The following is a 22125-nucleotide window of genomic DNA, read 5'->3' on the forward strand; positions in this document are numbered from 1 at the left end:
AATCACGAATAAAGATCCAAGGCAAACAGCACATTCAGATCCCCAAGCTCTACACCTTCAGTGTGACCAGGGACGTGCACCACTTCAGGCTCATGCAGGACTCACAGCCTTTGGACCTCAGCTAAGGGACCTGCTTCTCTTCAGCACATGGGGCTTGTTTGTGTTGGGGTCTGAGCCCTGAGCACATGGTCAAGGGGACACCCAGGTCTTTCTGAACAGAGACAGCTGGCCTGGGGGCCTCCCTCTCACTGCATGCAAGAGTCTGTTAGGGCGGCTGTCTTGCTTCTAGGTGTTGGGAAATTCAATTTAGGTCCCTAAAAATGAAAAGCCCCAGGACATCTCCGTGGCTTGGGATCCACAGGAGAGCATCATTGATGCTGGGGATATCTTAAACATGTAGAAACCCGCAGGACTACCTTAGACAGGGCACGGGGCACAGCACCTGGGGATGCAGAGTGGAGAGTTCACCACTACAGCCTGGAATCGCCTCTGTGATGCCTTCTTCATGATACTTGGCTGCCTTCGCGGCTGGAAGGCTGACGCCCAGATCCCAATGTGGCCACAGACTAGCAGCTTGCTTCACCTTCCTGAACTGCAATTTCTCCATCTGAGCCTTTCTCCCAAGAGGAGTGTCCAGGCTCACTTAGCCCATATGGGCCAGAAACCCCGCACGGTGCCCAGCACACAGTAGGCCCTCGGCAGATGCTGCCCCCTTCTGCCTCCACCACCCTCCTGGGGCTCCCTCCTGAAACAGCCTCCCTCAGCGCCTCGAGTCTTGCACCCTAACAGGCTCTTGCATGCAGTGAGAGGGAGGCCCCCAGGCCAGCTGTCTCTGTTCAGAAAGACTTGGGGGTCTCCTTGACCATGGGCTCAGGGCTCGGACCCCAACACAAACAAGCCCCGTGTGCTGAAGAGAAGCAGGTCCTTTAGCTGAGGTCCAAAGGCTGTGAGTCCCACATGAGCCTGAAGTGGTGCAGGTGCCTGGTCACACTGGAGGTGTAGAGCTTGGGGATCTGAATGTGCTGTTTGCCTCGGACATCAAACATCTCACAGGCTGCCTGGAAGAAGGTGGAGCAGACTGGGGTTAATGGTCAGCAGCAGCAGCAGCATCCCCACCACTGGGGCTATCACTTTTAGGCCCTTACCGTGGGCCAAACACTGAGCCGTGTGCTTTGTGTAACTTCTAAGCACACTTACCTCATAGGGTGACAGCAAACACTCGAAGAGGTGCCTGGGCTTGGCACATAGTAGCTATTGCTACTATTAGGAATGTTGTTTTGTCTTTGTTTTTGTTTTGAGACAGGGCCTCACTCTGTCACCCAGGCTGGAGTACAGCAGTGCCATCATAGCTCACTGAAGCCTCAACCTCCCTGGGGATCAAGCAATCCTCCCACCTCAGTCTCCCAAGTAGCTGAGACTACAGGTGTGCACCACCAAGCCCAGCCAATTTTTTGTATTTTCAGTAGAGACTGATTTTGCCAAGTTGCCCAGGCTGGTTTTGAACTCTGGGGCTCAACAATCTGCCCACCTCAGCCTCCCAAAGTGCTGGGATTTCAGGCGTGTGATACTGCGCCCAGCCATTATGAATGTCAATATTGACATGATCTTGTTGTATCCTCATGCCCACACTGGGAGAGGTCTGATTGTCCCCATGTTCCTGCTGTGGAACCACATGGAGGAGGCCTATGTCATCCCAACAGCGCAGAAGCACAGCCTGAGTCTCTTCTTTGGCTGAGCCAAGGGCGTGCTGGAGAGGCCTGAGAGAAGAAGGAGCAGCCCTTGTGACCAGTGCCTTTTCAGTTCAGAAGGAACGTCTCCTCTTGTTTACGTGACTTGGCTGAGCTTGCTACTTCTGCTTTGAGAGTCCAATACCACGATCAAGACTTTAATTATCCCCAATTTACAGATGATGAAACCACATTGGGCAGGAAAGAAAGTCACCCCAGGAGAGTGAGTTGGACCTGGGCACTGGCTGAGGACAAAGTGGAATGATAATTTGGGATGTAGCTTGTTAAGGGGCCTCACAAGTGTTCTTGTGATCCAGGTGTTGAGAGGATAGAGCAGAAAGGTTGCCAGGGAGATGCAGGTAGGGTGCACTGCGAGAGTAGGAGAAATTAAAGAGAACATGCAACAAAGCCTTGGAACACCGGGAGGGGGATGGACCACCCGGTTTTGTGCTACGGGAGAAGAGAGCAAGAAAAGGAATCTGTGTTCAATCCTGGCAGCCTGCAGGAGAAGCAAATGCCCTTCATTTTGTTCATCAGCGGCGAGACTGGCATCCCTGTAGCTTTGGGAAACCAGGCTAGTGTGGATGCCAGCTCACTCCAGCGGGCCTGACTGGGAGACCTTGGGCTCGGGTTCTGGTCTGGGGCTCCTAGGCCTGATGGGAGGACAGTTCACCCCAGGTTTCCTGTACTTCAGCTCGTATCCAGATGATGGTAATTGTTGAAATGAGAGACTCAAAAGAAGCTGGAACCTGAACTTTCTTGTTGTCCCATGTGGACAGCTGTGTTCAGTTTTGGGTTCTACCTCTTGCTGTCTGTGTGTTCTTAAGAACACACTTAAGCCTTTCTGAGTCTCATTTTCTTCATTTATAAAATAAAAGACATAACATTTATGCCAGATATTGTCCTCAGGATTAAATGGGAAAATGAGCAAGCCTCTTGTGCATTCCCCTGGCATCCAGTGGGTGGAGGCCAGAGAAGCTGTTAAACATCCTGCCAGGCACAGGACAGCCCCCATCACAAAGAATTGACTGGATCCTGATGTCAGTAAGGCAGAATTGAGCATCCTTCATGTGAGGGAAAAAGAATAAACTCAGAAGCTTGGCAGATCTCAATTCAAACCCTGGTTGTATCACCTCTAGCTGAGTGACCTTAGGCAGGTCTATGAACTCTCTGACACTCGGCCTCCTCATTGGTAGAATGAGGTAGATAAAAATGCCAAGCTCACCCAGAAATAACCGCATGCATATATGGTCAACCGATCTTTGACAAGGTCATCAAGGATACACAATGTAGATTCTTTTATTCCTTTACTTTCTTAATAGACTTGCTTTCACTGTACTCTAAAAAAAATGCACAACATAGAAAGGAAACTCTCTTCAATGAATGGTGTTGGGGAAAGTGCTTGAAAAAGAATGAAATTGCACACTTGTTTTACATCATATACAGAAAATTAGCTCAAAATGCATTAAAGATTTAAATGTAATATCTGAAACCATGTAAATCCTAGAAGCAAACATAGGGAAAAATCTCCTTGCCATTGGTCATAATTGGCAATATTTTTTTTGCTATAACACCAAAGCACAGGCAACAAAAGCAAAAATAAATAAATGGGACTACATCAACCTTAAAAGGTATTACACACCAAAGGAAACCATGACAAAATGAAAAGGCAACCTACGAAATGGAAGAAAACAGTTGCAACCCATATATTTGATAAGGGGTTAATTGAAAATATATGAGGAATTCACACGACTCAATACCAAAATTTAATAAATACATCAATAACCCAATTAAAAATAGGCAAAGTACCCCAATGGACTTTTTTCTCCAAGGAAGACATACAAATGGCCAGCCAGCATATGAAAAGGTGCTCAACACCACTAATCATCAGAGAAATGCAAATCAAAACCACAATGGGATATTGCTACATAGGATAAGACAGCTGTTATAAAAAATGACAAGAGATAACAAGTGTTGGCGAAAGCATAGAGGAAAGAGAACCCTTGTACACTGTTGGTTGGAATGTAAAGTGGTATAACGTTCATGGAAAACAGTATGGAGCTTCCTCAAAAAATCAGAAGCAGAACTACCATACAATTCAGCAATCAAGTTAGAATGTTGAAGAGAGATCTGCGCCCCATGTTTATTACAACACTATTCACAATACCCAAGATATGGAAACAGCCTAAGTGTCCAGCAACAGACGAATGGATAAATAAAATATATATAAACAATGGACTATTAGCCATTAAAAAGAAGAAACTCCTGTCCTGGATAAACCTGGAGAACATTACGCTAAGTGAAATAAGCCAGACACAGAAAGACAAGTTTTGTATGATCTCACTTCTATGTGGAATCTAAGAGAGTCAAACTCATAAAAACAGATAGTAGAATGGTGGTTGCCAAGGGCTGGGGGTGGGGAAAATGGGAAGCTATTAATCAAAGGGTGTAAACTTTCAGTTATAAGATGAACAAAATTCTGGAGATTTAATGTACAGCATAGGTGGTAATGGATGTAATAAATTTGATTGTGATAATTAGTACACAACATATACATATATGAAATCATCACATTGTGTGCATTAAATATACACAATCCTTGTCAACTAAGTATTTAAAAAAATTTTTCTTAAATGCCTAGGTCATAAGAATTCTGATAAAGACAACATACATGAAGGGACCTACTACACAGAAGGTCCTAAATAGGTTCATTTTGTTTTATTTTATTTCAACTCTGGCAGATGTAGACTTATTGCAAAAGAATGTAGAATACACTTGCGCACAAAGCATTATCTATATGATGATTAAATATCCTGCATACATGCCATGCCATTTCTATTCCTCATTCAATGGATAAAAAAAGCAGAACCAGCCTTCTGGTGGTCACAAAACATTTTGACATGAGAAAGGCTGATCATGAGCAATTTGGCAATGTACATCCCAGAGCATGCATGCCCTTTGTCCCACAGCTACCATGATGTCATGTCTAGCAATTAGTCCTAAGGAGATGATCAGAGATGTGTAAAGAGATTTCATTCTAACAGCATCCTCTGTAGTGGTATATGTCAGGGGCTGGCAAACCATGTCCAGAGGAGCAGGCTGCATCTAGTCCACCACCTGTTTTTGTAAAGTTTACCAGAACACAGTCATGCCCATTCATTTACAAATTGTGTATGGCTTCTTTCCCTGCAACAGCAGAGTTGAGTGTTGCACCAGAAACCTATGGCCTGCAGAGTTTAAAATATCAACCCTTTGGCCTTTTATTAAAAAAGTTTACTGACTCCTGGTGAGTACATTAAGAAAAAGTTAGAAAAACCTAAATCTTCAAGAGTGGAGAATTAGAAAATAAGACATGTTGTATATAAGACAAACTGTTTGTGTGTGTGTTTATTTCTAAATATATTATTTTGAAATAATGTTGTCGACATATGTTGCAGGTCTTAAAAATTGTTCAATATATAGTGTTAATCAAAAAACAGCAAATAGTAAAATGTAGACAGAACGTGATTGTGCATTTTGTGCATACACCAACAGAAAAGGGTGCTGGGAAACCTGTGGACCAACATACTAAGTGTGGTTCTTTTGATGGTGGTTATCATGGATTTTTAAAAATCTTCCTGGTTTTCCGTACATTCTGACTTTCCTCTAATGAGTATGAATAAATACGTATTTCTTGAGGAATGTGAAAATAACTTTATCTTCCCAGATTTCTCATAATTGAAAATGTTGGAATAAATGGTCCTGGGACAGATCTTTCCACTGAGAAGGGCAGAAGGGAAACCCTGGGGATTCAGCTGGGTTTCTGTTGCATTTCTAGTAACACACAGTTGTGAAAGGCCAGTGTTGGCCACTCCCCAGGACAGTCTGGGGTAGAGGAGGCCAGGATTTAACTACTTGAGGTACCAGGGAACAGATGTGGCCACAGCCCTTCCCGACTCACTGTTTTCCCTTCCACAGTCCCTGTCTTCTCTTCACTGATGCACATAGATGCTTGACCAGAGGAGAGATTTAGTTTTCATCCGAGGATTATCTGTTATGTTGCAGTTCTGAAATTCCCATAATGTTTAAGCTAGAACACAAGTGATTTCATTATCTCCAATGTGTATGGCTTGATATAAATATATTCCATTATGTAGCACCTTAAATCCAGATAAAACATAAGGAATTTCTATTCCATGTTTGTATGATCAATGTTAATAATATAAGAAAATCTAAAAAGAAGCTATTTCCTATATTACAGTATGAAATAAATATGCTGAATGATTTGTTTTGGGGGGTGGAAAGGTGTAAGACTGAAGAGGGTGCCTGTGGGGAACAGTGATAGGAGTCCTTTCTTAAGGGTTGGGTTTTACATATGTCTTTTAAAATAGATGATATCACTAATAAATTATCTGTGGGCATCATGAAAAAAGTGTATAATGTACAACTTTATGAGCTTGACATTTGGTGAAAACTTTTCTGTTTAAAATTTTATTTGGCCCTCCCCAAAAGAAATGTTTATTTATGAGTATTAGGATAGTTCCAGTAGTAATGCCTCAAAAGAACCAGGAGGTATAGTGTTGTCTAAAATGTGGACTCAGGAGCCAGACTGCCTGGCTGTGCAATTAGCCTTGTCATTTCCTAGATATGTGGCAAGTTAATTAACTTCTCAGTGTTCTTAGCTGTAGAATGGGGATAATCATAATATACATCTCAGGGTTATATTAAAACCTGAAAAAGTTAATTTTGTAAAGCACTTAGAGTGATATCTGGCAAATAAAAGTGTTTATAAAAGTAAACCCTATGAAAGTGTTTACTCATTAAATACAATAATCTGAAACCATTAGTGATTTAAACATTTGTGGCTGACTTGGTAATGTTTATGAAAATAAATACTGTCTTTATAATCTTTGACCTTATTTTACTCCTAGGAATTTATTGTCCAGTAAACATTTTCACAGGCAAAAATATTACTATAAAATCATGTTTATTACATCAATCTGTGCAAAACGAAAAAATACACAATTAAAATGGCCATCAAAAGGAGTATTGATTAAACGAATGATAGTAAATCCATTCATTAGTAATCATATTATCCAAAAAGAATGAGGCATATTTATGTGACATGGGAAGATCCACAACTAATGTTAAATGGTAAAAGATATAAAATGTTATGCCCAATAAAATACTTTCTGTGAGAGAATATGTTAATTTATGCAAGTGGCGCCAATGTGGAGGGTTTATGCTAATTTCATTATACCTCACAGACAGACCTGGGCTCTCCCACTCATCATCTATGTGGCCTGGGGTAAGTCATTGAACTGCTGTAAGCCTCAGCTTCTTCATCTGTCAGGCAGTGATACCCTGACTGCTCTGCAGGGTAACTCTGAGATTTAAACGTGATCATCTCAGAATATGCCTGGCAAACAGTAGGAGCTCAGAACTTGATGTTTTTTTCCTACAGCAACTGCTGTAGGGGATAGTAGCTAATGCAAGAGGTTGGTAAATCCTTATATATAGCAAATATTGTAGAAACATAACTACATGCTACTATTTTTTCAAACCCTCCCCCCACCCTTTTTTTTCCCCCTGAGACACAGTCTCACTCTGTTGCCCAGGCTGGAGTGCAGTGGCACCATCTCGGCTTGGCTCACTGCAACCTCTGACTCCCGGGTTCAAGCGATTCTTGTGCCTCAGTCTCCCAAGTAGCTGGGATTACAGGCATGTGCCACCATGCCCAGGTAATTTTTTTGGTATTTTTAATAGGGATGGGGTTTCTCCATGTTGGCCAGGCGGTTCTCCAGCTCCTGGCCTCAAGTGATCTGCCTGTCTCGGCCCCCCAAAGTGCTTCCTCAAACCTCTTCTATCCAGTAAAACAGCCTCACTGGGTCAGTGGATATCATGTGGCTGCCTCACATTTTTACTTTATAAAAGGTCATCCTGAGGCCATTCGAAAGTATGAATCAAAACACTTTAGGAACAGGGCCACAGGTTTGCATGAGGCTTGTCAGTGGACCTCCAGGATGAAGACCAAAGGAATTGTGCAATTTCTAGTGGAATCATTTACACTTAAGATCTTATTTATTTATCAAAAGACTGCTTGCTGTGAGGTAGGAATTCTTAACCCCAATTTGCAGAAACTGAGACTTTGCCTGACACCACAGAGCTAGGAAAAGGTGGGCATAAGATCCTCACCAAGTCTGACTTCCAAAGGAAGATTTGAAAAGAAACCTCCTTGCTACCTGCCAAATCTCTGTAGAGCCAGCAGCCATGTTCCCACATGAAACAGGACAATGACAATAGCACCAGGAATAGCTACTCCTGGTCAGATCCCCTCATGAGCTCAACCCCGCAGGATGGGGACACCGGGCCCTGCTTAGGGGAAAGGAAGGGGGTTTGTAGAGGAAGCCCAGCCAGCCAAGCAACCAGAGATGGGAAAAACCCATTGGGAGGAACTTGCTTGCTCTAGCTGGGCTTTGCAAAGAACAGGAAAAGATGAGTCTGCACAGACAGAAATGGTCTAGAATGGCTGAATGTTTCATGTAGAAATTTTATGATTAATACACTTGTACCATTTCTTAGAATCATTTGCTTGTTTAATTCCAGTCCATCAAGTGATAATTTTGTTGATATTTAGAGGCTCCTCAGTTAATTTCTGTGGGATTTTTGGTTATATTTAATAAGGAAAATAATATGAACTGTCTAAGAAAAAAAGAAACAAAGCCAATTATTCCTGAGAATGTTTAAATTTATTGATGCACACTTTGTTAATTTTTAGTATAGAACCTACATTTCATAATAGAAAACCTTGGACTTGCCAGTGGTAGCTGCTGGAATGAGGTGTTTGTCCAGTACATCCAGAATATTGCCACAGATTAACTTTAGCTCAGTCTCAACCTGAAAAAATAAAAATAAATTTTAAAAAATCAGATCGTTGAAGTCTAGAAATTCTGTAAATTATTAAACATTCTATGTACCTCTGTTTTTGTGGAAGAGAGCTTAGTGTTACAGAGAATTCGTTTCCCTCTCCAAACTCCCTTCTTCCCTTTTGACACAAAAGCAGAAAAAAGCTGCCTGTCGGTTATCAAAAGTATCTTTTCCTTTCGGCAGGCAATTAAGTGCTACACACACACACCATCCCCCACCCCAACACCCCCTCACAGTCCAACGGAAGAATCAGCAATGACTGAAACTAAACACCGATGCTACTTGGTAAACACTGGTCAATTACATGAATATTTCACAAGGTAGCAACTATTGTGTCCATTTACTTGGGAAAACAGAAGCTAAGACATTTGCTGAAAGGTCATCCCCTTAAAAGAACTTAATAAGCAGAGCTAGGATTTGAAGCCAGGCAGGGTGCAAGGGACAGTACAAAATTCAAACCCAGGCAGTTTGCCTTCAGTACTTATATTCCTAACAACGTTCAACAGGCAATCCCTTTAGGGGAAGAGATCCAAAACTAGTTAAGATACCAAAAATCTGTGGACCAAAGTAACTATTGCCACTCATTTATATTCACGTATAATGCTGAAAATGTACACCACCTCTAAAGGTACATACCTAGTTTACTTCTTTTTTTTTTTTTTTTTTTTTTTTTTGAGAGGGAGTCTCACTCTGTCGCCCAGGCTGGAGTGCAGTGGCGTAATCTCAGCTCACTGCAACCTCCACCTCCCGGGTTCACGCCATTCTCCTGTCTCAGCCTCCTGAGGAGCTGGGACCACAGGCGCCTGCCACCACGCCCAGCTAATTTTTTGTATTTTTAGTAGAGACGGGGTTTCACCATATTAGCCAGGATAGTCTCGATTTCCTGACCTCGTGATCTGCCTGCCTCAGCCTCCCAAAGTGCTGGGATTACAGGCATGAGCCACCACGCCTGGCCTATTATTTGTTTTTTAGACAGAGTCTTCCCCTGTCACCCAGGCTGGAGTGCAGTGGCCCTATCTCAGCTCACTGCAGCCTCTGCCTTCCAGGTTCAAGCAGTTCTCATGCCTCAGCCCCCTGAGTAGCTGGGATTACAGGGGTGTGCCACTGTATCCGGTTAATTTTTGTATTTTTAGTAGAGATGGAGTTTCACCATGTTGGCCAGGCTGTCTTGAATTCCTGGCCTCAAGAGATCCACCTACCTCGGCCTCCCAAACTACTGGATTATCGGTGTGGGCCACGTGTGGCCCAACTCTACTATTTCAATGAAGCTCCTGTACCCTAGGTCATCACTGACTTCCCAGTTGCTGAATCCAGTTGTCTTTACTGAGTTGGTCCTTAATTTAACTTTCTTTTGCATTGAAGCTACTGACTGACCACAGCATTTTGAAACTCTGTTCCTCTTATTACTGTGATTCTACTTTCCTTATTTTTCATCTTACCTCTTAAGTCTGTGGCTTCTCAGACTTCCTCACAATTCATTGCTTATTTTAAAAACTCAAAAATTTAAACCTCCTGAGCAGTTCAAAAATAATATACCTTTGAAATTTTTTAAACTTTTCAGAGTTGCAAGAATAGTTCAGTGATCATCAGTTGTTACCATTTTGCCATATTTTATATGTCTGTGTGTCCCTCCCTTTCTACCTGCCCCCACATATATGTATATCTATGAATATTCACGTTTTTTAACCTTAGTAAATTTTGTTCCTGTACAATTTGAGAGTTAACTGCAGATTTCATAGCACTTTACCCCTAATTTCTTCTATATGTCTGCTAAGAATAAGGGCATTTTTTTTTTTTTTTTTTTTTTTTGAGAATGAGTCTCACTCTGTCACCCAGGCTGGAGTGCAGTGGCACAATCTTGGCTCACTGCAACCTCCACCTCCTGGGTTCAAGCGATTCTCCTGCCTCAGCCCCCCAAGTAGCTGGGATTACAGGTGCCTGCTACCACGCCTGCCTAATTTTTGTAATTGTAGTAGAGATGGGGTTTTGCCATGTCGGCCAGGCTGATCTCAAACTCCTGACCTAAGGTGATCCACCCTCCTCGGCCTCCCAAAGTGTTGGGATTACAGACGTGAGCCTCCGTTCCCGGCCTCTTTTTCCTTTTGTAATTAACAAGTGATCTATGGAATGATAGAAACTGTGTGAATATTCTGTCCCATAATAATCTTTACTTAATGGTTTCATCTGAATTGCTTCTTGCCCAAATCAAATATTACTATAGTGATTAGAAAATGGAGACTTTTCTATTTTTTCTGTATTGTTTCTATATTGTCATTCTTCTGTAAAGATTTTTTTATACTCCTTTTTTTTTTTTGAGACAAAGTCTCACTTTGTCACCAGGCTGGAGTGCAATGGTATGATCTCAGCTCACTGCAACTTCCGCCTTCCAGGTTCAGGCGATCCTCCTGTCAGCCTCCAGAGTAGCTGGGACTACAGGCATTCGCCACTGTGTCCAGCTAATTTTTTGTATTTTTAGTAGAGATGGGGTCGCACCATGTTGGCCAGGATGGTCTTGATCTCTTGACCCCGTGATCCAGCCACCTCGGCCTCCCAAAGTGCTGGGATTACAGGCGTGAGCCACCGTGCCTGGCCCTATACTCCCTTTTTACTGTTTTTTTTTTTTTTTTTTGAGATGGAGGTTCACTCTCTTGCCCAAGCTGGAGTGCAATGATGTGGTCTTGGCTCACTGCAACCTCCACCTCCCAGGTTCAAGCAATTCTCCTGCCTCAACCTCCTGAGTAGCTGGGATTACAGGTACGTGCCACCACACTCGGCTGATTTTTATATTTTTAGTAGAGATGGGGTTTCACTGTGTCGGCCAGGCTGGTCTTGAACTCCTGACCTCATGATCTGCCCGCCTCAGCCTCCTAAAATGCTGGGATTACAGGTGTGAGCCACTGCACCTGGCCCTTTTTTTTTTTTCTTTGTTTATTTTTTTCAGACAGGGTCTTCCTCTGTTGCTCAGGCTTGAGTGCAGTGGCACGATCATGGCTCACCACAGCCTTGGACCCCAGGCTGTCTCAGCTCACTGCAACCTCTGCTTCCCGGGTTCCAGTGATTCTCGTGCCTCAGCCTCTGGAGTAACTGGGAGTACAGGTGCTCACCACCATACCTGGCTAATTCTTGTATTTTTAGTAAAGATGAGGTTTCACCATGTTGGGCAGGCTGGTCTCAAACTCCTGGCCAACATGGTGATCCACCTGCCTTGGCTTCCCAAAGTGCTTCATATTGTTAGCCCTAATTTTAGTCGAATTCCATAGCGTTCTTCTTCTTTATTTTTATTTTTTATTTTTGAGATGGAGTCTCTATCTGTCCCCCAGGCTGGAGTGTAGTGGTGTGATCTCAGATCACTGCAGCCTCCACCTCCGGGGTTCAAGCAAGTCTCTGCCTCCGCCTCCTGAGTACCTGGGATTACAGATGCCTGCCACCATGCCCAGCAAATTTTTGTATTTTTAGTAGACACGGGATTTCATCATCTTGGCCAGGCTGGTCTTGAACTCCTGACCTTGTGATCCACCCACCTCAGCCTCCCAAAGTGCTGGGATTACAAGCGTGAGCCACCACGCTCGGCCACATTCTTCTTTCAGTTCATATTTGGATATCCTTTTTTTCTACAGTGAGAACTCTGGTAACAACATAAATAAATGCAGTCATTTGTTCGGTTGTACAATATATGCATAATGAAAATTAGAATACCAATAGTATTTCCAGCTACAAACCTACTAAGTTTGATTTAATATTTCTTTGCAAGTTTTTGTGTGCTTACCTATAGGCCACTAAGGGTGTGCAGTCTAAAATTACTTAAGTATCTTTTTCTTACTGGGCGCAGTGGCTCACGCCTGTAATCCCAGCACTTTGGGAGGCCAAGGCGGGCAGATCATGAGGTCAGGAGTTCGAAACCAGCCTGGCCAACATGGTGAAACCCCATCTCTACTAAAAATACAAAAATTAGCCGGGCATGGTGGCGAGCACCTGTAGTCCCAGCTACTTGGGAGGCTGAGGCAGGAGAATCACTAGAACCTGGGAGGCGGAGGTTGCAGTGAGCCGAGACCACGCCACTGCACTGCAGCCTGGGTGACAGAGTGAGACTCCGTCTAAAAAAAAAATCTTTTTCTCTTATATCTTTTTTCTCTTTCTCTTTCTGTAGTAAAGTTATTGGTGTAATAGTCAATTAAATTTATGTATTCCTATTGTATTCAGTTGTACTTCTCACCCCTCATCCTTGTTGATTTTATTTTACTTTTGAAATATATTAAACATTAATATGGTTCAAAAGAAAAAATCTACATTTTATAATTGCAGTAATATTTGATTTAGGAAAGAAAAAAATGGATGATGAAACTGTTGAGGTTTTACTCAGAAGGTATACTGAAAAGTCTTATTTCTTGTCCTTCCCTTCCATTATCGTTAGCTTTTAGTTTATCTTAGTTGTCTTCATTTTTGCAGGTATAAGCAGATACATATTATATATATATTCTCATTTCCCCTTTCTTGTACAAAAGATAGCATAGTATCCATGCTGTTGTACTTTTAAATACTCTTCTGTATCTTGCTTTTATGGAGATTTTTCTTATTTTTATAGCTTTGTTTAGATTCCATAGGTTTGGGGCCAATATCCTATGTCCAAGCATTTAGGCTGTTTCCAGTGTTTCACTTTCACAGATAATGTTGCAACCAATAACCTGTGTGTTTGCTTTCCATATTACTTATGGAGATGTACCATCGGGGTAACTTCCTGGAACTTATACCTGGCATGTCTAAAACAGGGCATCGTTTTCCCAAAACTTTTTCACTTTCATTTGACGATACTGAATGGCACCATTATCTAACCTATTACTTATGCAGAAATAAAGGTATCATCATTTCCTCTCATATCTAGTTTGTCAGCAAATGCAAATTATGTATTCTTAGCCTTTCATTTTTTTCTACCTTCATTTTCTTATAGATCTTCTTAGTTGGTTTATTATACTAGCCTCCTAACTAGCCTTATTTCTCTCCTAATACTCCCTACTGCTACTAGACGTGTCTGTCGTAAAGCCAAATATTTGTTCATTTCACCCAGACCTTCCTTTGTCCAGACCTTCCGTTTCCTGGCCTCTACCTACTTCTCTAGCCTAATCTCTAACCACTTCTAACCATAGTGAACTACTTGTGGATTCCCCAGACATATCCTGTCCTATCAAGCCTCTTTTGCACTGGAATGCCTTTTTTTACCTTCTACATTTCCTGCTTTCTTTGTTTCTTTTTTTTCTTTTTTTTTTTTTTTTACCATTTTTGTGGAGAATGGGGTCATGCTTGTTACCAGGCAGATCTCTGAACTCCTGAACTCAGGTGATCCACCTGCCTCGGCCTCCCAAAGTGCCGGGAATACAGCCGTGAGCCATGGTGCCTGGCCTATCTCCTCATTCTATATATGAGAAAACTGAGGCACAAATAGGTGAACTGGCTTGCTTGAGGTCACAGAACTACGCTGTGAACCCATGCAGCCAAGAACTTGCCGTGAACCAAGAGTCAATGCCAATAACCACCATGTTACAGGACCTCAATGCAGAGAAAGAACAGGATCTGGCAACTTTGTTATTACTTTCTCCTTTAAAACATTAAAATCCAGGAAGAAGCGCCCTTTCAGACAAGAAAAACTGATAGCTCTTTCCTACTGCTTTCTGAATCTTGGTTCCCACAAATTAAATAAACTAGGCTGTACTGTGTAAATAGCAGAGTGAACTGATGGAATTATTTGTTACAATTTCTAAGGTCAATTTGCAACATATAAAATTATATACAAGCAGGCAGTCATTGAAAATGTTTGTGGAAGGCTTATGAACTAAAGTTGATAAAAAGTATTAAGCAATATGTGGACACACACACATATATCCACCCTACAGAGCAGACAATCCCAAGTGCTACAGTGCTTGAGCAAATATCTTTAATGAAACTTAAGTAGAGTTACTGCCTTCCAAAATAAAAGCAGCTGCTTGTTTTAATATTATCAATGAGGAAGCTGTGATCTAAACGCATCGGCTGGAATTAAAAGTCATTTTTATTTCACTACTTTAATCCCTAGTCCTGAAACAAGGGAACAAGCCCCACAGTGTTACATTTCACTCGCTAGTAACTAAAGGAATGTATACTCATAACAAAACTTCCTAACCTTACGGAAAGACACAATAGAGAAAAGGAAAAGTTTTCCAGAAAATTTTCTCTCCAGAGATTATCATTATCTACGATTTTTATTTCTTCAGATTTTTTTCTATTCATATATGAGGTCAGTCTCTATCTGCAGATATAGCTTTTATAAAACACAATTAACAACTCCAAAAGCCTTAGAGAGCAATGGAGAACTTCATTACAGCTTTGAGAAAATGAATAACTGAAAATTACATTGCATGTCACAATAAAACTTCCAAAATGTCCACGTTAGCCATTTTCCCTCCATCTCACAAAACTGCCCTTTCTCTCTTTCTTCCTCCAAACTCATAGCTACCTGGTCTCAAACCTACTTCCTCTTGTTTCTTTTCCTTTTATGTTTTCCTATTCCTAAGCAAAGCAGTCTATAGGCATTTTCAGTTTCCAGCCTAAGTGACCCCATGGTTGAACAACTTGTCAAGTAAATGAAGGCTGCTTCCCCCTTAGAAAGGTCCCCAAAGGGAGGACAGAAACAGCAACAGAAAACACTCATAATTTAATGTTATGGTCCTTTTCACACATATGTAGCCATATCTATTATATTTTATTTTACTTTATTTTATTTTAATTTTTTAAGACAGAGTTTCACTCTGTCACCCAGGCTGGAGTGCAATGGTGCGGTCTCAGCTCACTGTGACCTCCGCCTCCCAGGTTCAAGCAATTCTTCTGCCTCAGCCTCCCAAGTAGCTGGGATTACAGACGTGCACCACCATGCCTAGCTAATTTTTGTATTTTTAGTACAGACGAGGTTTCACCATGTTGGCCAGGCTGGTCTTGAACTCCTGACCTCAGGTGATCCACCTGCCTCAGCCTCCCGAAGTGCTGGGATTACAGCACTTTTACAGCATGAGCTGCCATGCCCAGCCTATTTTATTTTATTTTGTCTTATTTTATTTAGAGACAGTCTTGCTCTATCCCCAGGCTGCAGTGCAGTGGCGTGATCATAGCTCACTTGGCTAATTTTTAAACTTTTTGTAGATATGGGGTCTGGGTATGGTGCCCAGCCTGATCTTGAACTCCTAGGCTTAAGTGATCCTCCTGCCCTGACCTCCCAAAGTGCTGGGATTACAGGCGTGAGCCATCCTGCCCAGCCTGTATCTATTTTATAAGTTGGTTTTTTTGATTACTTTAATGCAAATGAGATTATACCATACTCTCTTCTTTGTCACTTCCTATTTTCATGTAATTTAAGTTAGACATCTGTTGATGTCAGTATAAATAGATCTAGATCATTTTTTATAGTTGTATAGCTTTCATTACATGGATGTTTCACAATTTATTTAGCTAACTACCTATTGTTGGACATTTGGTTATTTCCAAATTTTTGCTATTTTATATAATGCTGCACTTATATAAAATAGTTTTATATAATTATGTTTAATTATATACTACTACTATGTCTGACAATTGACTTGTATCAAGAACATACAAAGAATTGTTACAAGTTGCCAGGCAGAGTGGCTCACGTCTGTAATCCCAGTGCTTTGGCAGGCCAAGGTGGGCAGATCTCTTGAGCCCAGGAGTTGAAGACCAGCCTGGGCAACATGGGGAGACCCCGTCTCTACAAAAATACAAAAATTAGCCAGGCATAAGGGCACACATCTGTAGTTCCAGCTACTTAGAGGCTGAGGTGGGAAGACTGCTTGAGCCCAGGAAGCTGAGGTTGCAGTGAGCCAAGATCACACCACGGCACTCCAGCCAGCGCATCAAAGGCCCTGTCTCAAAAAAAAGGAAGAAGCGGGGGTGGCAAATAAGTAGAGTACAAGCCACCTCATCCAACCTGATTGGAACCAGTAGTTGACTGGTTAATCAGTTCAAGCAAGGAATCATAAAAATTGATGCATGTGCCGGGCATGGTGGCTCACGCCTGCAATCGCCTCACTTTGTGAGACCGAGGCGGGCTGATCACCTGAGGTTAGGAGTTCAAGACCAGCCTGGCCAACATGGTGAAACCCTGTCTCTACTAAAAATACAAAAGTTAGCCATGCATGGTGGCACACATCTGTAATCCCAGCTACTCAGGAGGCTGAGGCAGAAAAAAGAAGAAGAAATGCTATGTGAAGCCTTTTTATAAGGGCATTAATTTTATTCACAAGGGCAGAGCACTCATGACCTAATCACCACCTTGAAGGCCTCACTTCTTAACATCATCACATTAGGTCTTAGGTTATAACATGAATTTTGGAGGACTCAAGAAAAAAAAAGTGAAAGACAACCCACAGAATGGGAGAAAATACTTGCAAATTATATACAAAGTAGGCCCACTTTATTTGTGGAAAATATGTAGCCAGACACAGTGGCTCATGCCTGTAATCCCAGAACTTTGGAAAGCTGAGGTGGGAGGGTCACTGTCCCAGGAGCTCAAGACTAACCTGGGCAACATAGGGATACCCTATCTCTACAATAAATAAATAAAATTACCCAGATGTGGTGATATGTGCCTGTGGTCCCAGCTACTTGGGAGGTTGAGGTGGGAGAATAACGTGAGCCCAGGAGGTTGAGGCTGCAGTGAGCCAAGATCGCATTAATGTACCCCAGCCTGGGTGATAGACCGAGACCTTATCTCCAAAAAAAATCTATATATCTATATATATATTTATCTATATATAGATATAGATAAATATAGATATATAAACTTATATTTATAGTTATATCGATACATAAATATATAGCTATATATAAATATATGTTTATAAATATATAGATACATATATGTAACAAAATATGTTCCAAGACCTCCAGTGTATACCTGAAACTGCAGGTAGTACCAAACTCTATATATACTAAGTTTTTTTCCTATACATACATACTTATGATAAAGTTTAATTTATAAATTAGGCACTGTAATAGAATAACAACAATAACTAATAATAAAAGAGAACAATTAGAATATACTTTTTTTTTGAGATGGAATCTTGCTCTGTTGCCCAGGCTGGAGTGCCGTGGCGCCATCTCGGCTCACTGCAACCTCCGCCTCCCAGGTTGAAGCAATTCTCCTGCCTCAGCCTCCCCGTAGCTGGGACTACAGGCGCCTGCCACCCCCGGCTAATTTTTGTATTTTTAGTAGAGACAGGGTTTCACCATATTGGCCAGTCTGGTCTCAAACTCCTGACCTTGTGATCCACTCACCTTGGCCTCCCAAAGTGCTGGGATTACAGGTGTGAGCCACCGTGCCCGGCTACAATATACTTTAATATAAGTGACATGAATAGTTTTCTCTCTCTCTCAAAATACTGTAATATTTGGGATTGCAGCTGCCTGCAGGTAACTGAAACTGCAGAAAGCATAAGGGGGACTACTGTATCTGACAATGGACTTGGATCTAGAACACATAAAGAACTCTTACAACTTGATAATAAAAAGGATATAACCCAATTTAAAAATGGACAAAAGATCTGAACAGATATTTCTCCAAAGAAGACATACAAATGGCCAGTAAGGGCCAGGTGCTGTGGCTTATGCCTATAATCCCAACACTTTGGGAGGCCGAGGCAGGTGGATCACTTGAGGCCAGGAGTTCAAGACCAGCCTGGCCAACATGGCGAAAATCCCTCTCTACTAAAAATATAAAAATTAGCCAGGCGTTGTGGCGCATGCCTGTAGTCCCAGGTACTCAGGCAGATGAGACACAAGAATCACTTGAACCCGGGAGGCAGAGGTTGCAGTGAGCTAAGATTGCACCACTGCACTCCAGCCTGGGCAACAGAGCAAAACCCCACCTAAAAATAAATAAATAAATAAAAATCAAAGAAAGAAAATAAATAGCCAATAAGCACAAGAAAATACACTCAATTTCTGTCTTAGTCTGTTTGTGCTGCTGTAACAAAATACCTGAGACTGAGTAATTTATAAGCAAAAAATTTATTCCTCACAGTTCCAGAGGCTGGGAAATCCAAATTCAAGGTGATAGCACATTTGGCATTTGGTGAGGGCCTGTTCCATTGTTCCCGTTCTCGCAGAGGCATCTTCACACGGCAGGAGAAGAAAGGAAAAAAGAAGAAGAAATGTTATACGAAGCCTTTTTATAAGGGCATTAATTTCATTCACGAGGGCAGAGCACTCATGACCTAATCACCACCTTGAAGGCCTCACTTCTTAACATCATCACATTAGGTCTTCGGTTATAACATGAATTTTGGAGGACACAAACATTCAAACCATAGAAACATCGTTAGCCATCAGGGAAGTGCAAATCCAAACCACGTGAAGATACCACTTCACACTCACAAGAATGGCTATAATAAAAAGACAGATAATAACAAGTGTTCGAGAGAATGTGGAAAAATTGAAACACTCATATGTTGCTGGAGGGAATGGAAAATGCTTTGCAATGAAGTTGGAACTGCTTTGGAAATAGTCTGGCAGTTCCTTCAAAGTTTAAACATAGAGTTATCATATGACCTGGCAATGCCAGGCTTCATCATATTCCCAAGGGAAATGAAAACATATGTCCACACAAAAACTTATACGTGAATGTTCATAGCAGCATTATTCATAGTAGTCAAAAAGTGGAGACAGCTGGGCGTGGTGGCTCCCAACACTTTGGGAGGCCAAGGCAGGAGGATCGCTTGAGCTCAGGAGTTCGAGACCAGCCTGGCCAGCATAGTGAAATGTGATCTCTACTAAAAATACAAAAATTAGCGGGACATGGTATACGTGCCTGTAATCCCAGCTACTTGGGAGGCTGAGGCAGGTGAATGGCTTGAATCCAGGAGGTGGAGGCTGCAGTGAGCCAAGATCACACCACCGTACTCCAGCCTGAATGACAGACAGAGACTCCATTTCAAAAAAAAAAAAAAAAAGTGATAAAACAGATAAATGAAATGTATTATATTCCTACAATGGAATATTATTGAGCCATAAAAAAACAAAAGGAAAGAAGTACTGACACATGCTATAACATGAATGAACCTTGAAAACATTAGGTTACTTGAAAGAAGCCAGTCACAAAAGACCACAAATTGTGTGGTTCCATTTATATGAAATGTCCAAATAGGCAAATCCTATCCTAAAAGAAAGTAAATTAGCGGTTGCCTAGGACTGAGGGATGGAGGAAATGGGGAGTGACTGCTCATAGGTATGGGATTTCTTTTTTGGGAGAAATGAAAATATTCTAAAATTGATTGTGGTGGCCAGGCTCAGGGGCTCACGCCTGTAATCCCAGCACTTTGGGAGGCCAAGGCGGGCAGATCACCTGCGGTCGGGAGTTTGAGACTAGCCTGACCAACATGGAGAAACCCCATCTCTACTAAAAATACAAAATTAGCCGGGCATGGTGGCACATACCTGTAATCCCAGCTACTCGGGAGGCTGAGGCAGGAGAATTGCTTGAACCAGGGAGGTGGAGGTTGCAGTGAGCTGAGATCGTGCCGTTGCACTCCAGTCTGGCGAGAGAGTGAGACTCCATCTCATTAAAAAAAAAAAAAAAAAAAGAATGTTTCAGGCAGAGGGAAGAGAAGTGCAATGGTGCTATTTCAGGCAGAAGCTTGTCAGGTTTGCTGTGGTCTGGCTAATGTGGAAGGACTCAGTGGGAAGGAAAAGAGATGAGGGCAGAGTACTGGGCAGGGCCAAGTTAAAGCCATATGCATACTGTTACATTTTTTACTTGTCTAATATATTTCAGTAAATATAGACAAAACATTATAAATAAAGATGTAACTTTTGACGTTTGTAAGGTCATCTGTTATTTCCACTCCTTTTTTTTGAGATAGGGTCTCACTCTGTCACCCAGGCTGGAGTGCAGTGGTGCGACCACAGCTCACAGAAGCCTCGACGTCCTGGGCTCAAGCGCTCCTCCCACCTTAGCCTCCTGAGTATCTGGGACTACAGGCACATGCCACCGTGCCCCACTAATTTTTTATTTTTTGTAAAGACAGGATTACTCCATTGTACCCAGGCTGGTCTCAAACTCTTGAACTCAAACACTCTACCCACCTTGGTCTCCCAAAGAGCTAAGATTACAGACATGAGCCACTGTGCCCAACTTGTTATTTGCATTTGTGATTTTAAAACTCCATGTTTTTTATCATAAGATTGTCAGGTGCTTTCTGAACAGGAAATGCCTTAATTTATGACTCAAAATACAAACAAATGTAGGTGATCAAATGCATATCTATGTCTTCAATGGAAATATATATACATATGTCATTAATGAAGACAACCTGAGAACATGAAATTCATGATATATTTTCTTTTCCATCACCTAGCCCCCTAAAGGAGAGATCTTTCATTCAGAGCCCTGGGTTTTGTTTTGTTTCATGATTTGCATTTTTTTTTTAAATAAGAGTTTATTTATTTCTCTATCTGGGACAGGGTTTCACTCCCATCAGCCAGGCTGGAGTGCAATGACATGATCTCAGTTCACTGCAACTTCTGCCTCCTGGACTCAAGTGATTCTCTTGCCTCAGCCTCCCGAGTAGCTGGGACTACAGGCACATGCCACTGCATCCAGCTAATTTTTTGTAGAGACAGGGTTTCACCATGTTGGCCAGGCTGGTCTTGAACTCCTGAGTTCAAGCGATCCATCTGCCTCTGCTTCCCAAAGTGCTAGGGTTGCAGGAATGAGCCACCGCGTGGCCAAAAGAGTTTATTTTTTAAAGAAAATTGACTTCTTTGAAAAAGTAGAAATGAGGCTGGGCGCGGTGGCTCACACCTGTAATTCCAACACTTTGTGAGGCCGAGGCAGGTAGATCGCTTGAACTCAAGAGTTTGAGACCAACCTGGCCAACATGGAGAAACCCCGTCTCTACTAAAAATAGAAACATTAGCCTGGTGTGGAGGCAGGTGCCCGTAATCCCAGCTACTCGGGAGGCTGAGGCAGGAGAATAGCTTGAACCCGGGAGGAGGAGGTTGCAGTGAGCCAAGATCGCGCCATTGCACTCCGGCCTGGGCAACAAGAGCAAAACTCCATCTCAAAAAGGAAAGAAAAAGTAGAAATGAGGAAGTGGCCAGCCTGTGTGGGGATCTAATCAAACAAATCTTCCCTTGATGAGGGTAGTACTTAAATTGAAAAAAATTTGCCTATATAATAAATATTGCAATACTTTATTTTATTTTACATTTTTTGAGATGAGGGTCTCACTGTGTTGCCCAGGCTAGTCTTGAACTCTTGGGCTCAAGGGCTTCTCCTGCCTCAGCCTCCCCAGTGGCTGGGCTAATAAGCACACACCACCGTGCCCAGCTCTACATACAGTTTTTTTTTTTTTTTTTTTTTGAGATACAGTCTTCGCTCTGTCGCCCAGGCTGGAGTGCAGTGGTGCGATCTCCGCTGACTGCAAGCTCCGCCTCCCGGGTTCACACCATTCTC

At 42.2% G+C, this 22125-nt stretch overlaps 1 protein-coding gene across 16 annotated transcripts in view; it reads right to left on the bottom strand.

Moving 5' to 3' along the window:
- Positions 1-22125, bottom strand: part of LOC112131566 (ribosomal protein S6 kinase beta-1-like) — a 252973-nt gene that overhangs the window by 210902 nt on the left and 19946 nt on the right. For 15 of the 16 annotated variants that reach the window (XR_010138269.1, XR_010138268.1, XM_063718661.1 and 12 more), the window contains one exon: positions 18692-18784. The exons of the other annotated variant lie outside the window; for it this stretch is intronic. Coding sequence is in view for 13 of the 15 variants with exons in the window: in XM_063718661.1 (XP_063574731.1) it covers positions 18692-18784 (93 nt within the window). In the remaining 2 variants the exon portion in view is untranslated. The remainder of the gene's footprint in view (positions 1-18691; positions 18785-22125) is intronic. 16 annotated transcript variants of the gene reach the window in all.

Source organism: Pongo abelii, chromosome 19 (genome assembly GCF_028885655.2).
Source record: "Pongo abelii isolate AG06213 chromosome 19, NHGRI_mPonAbe1-v2.0_pri, whole genome shotgun sequence".
In the NCBI taxonomy this organism is placed as follows: domain Eukaryota; kingdom Metazoa; phylum Chordata; class Mammalia; order Primates; family Hominidae; genus Pongo; species Pongo abelii.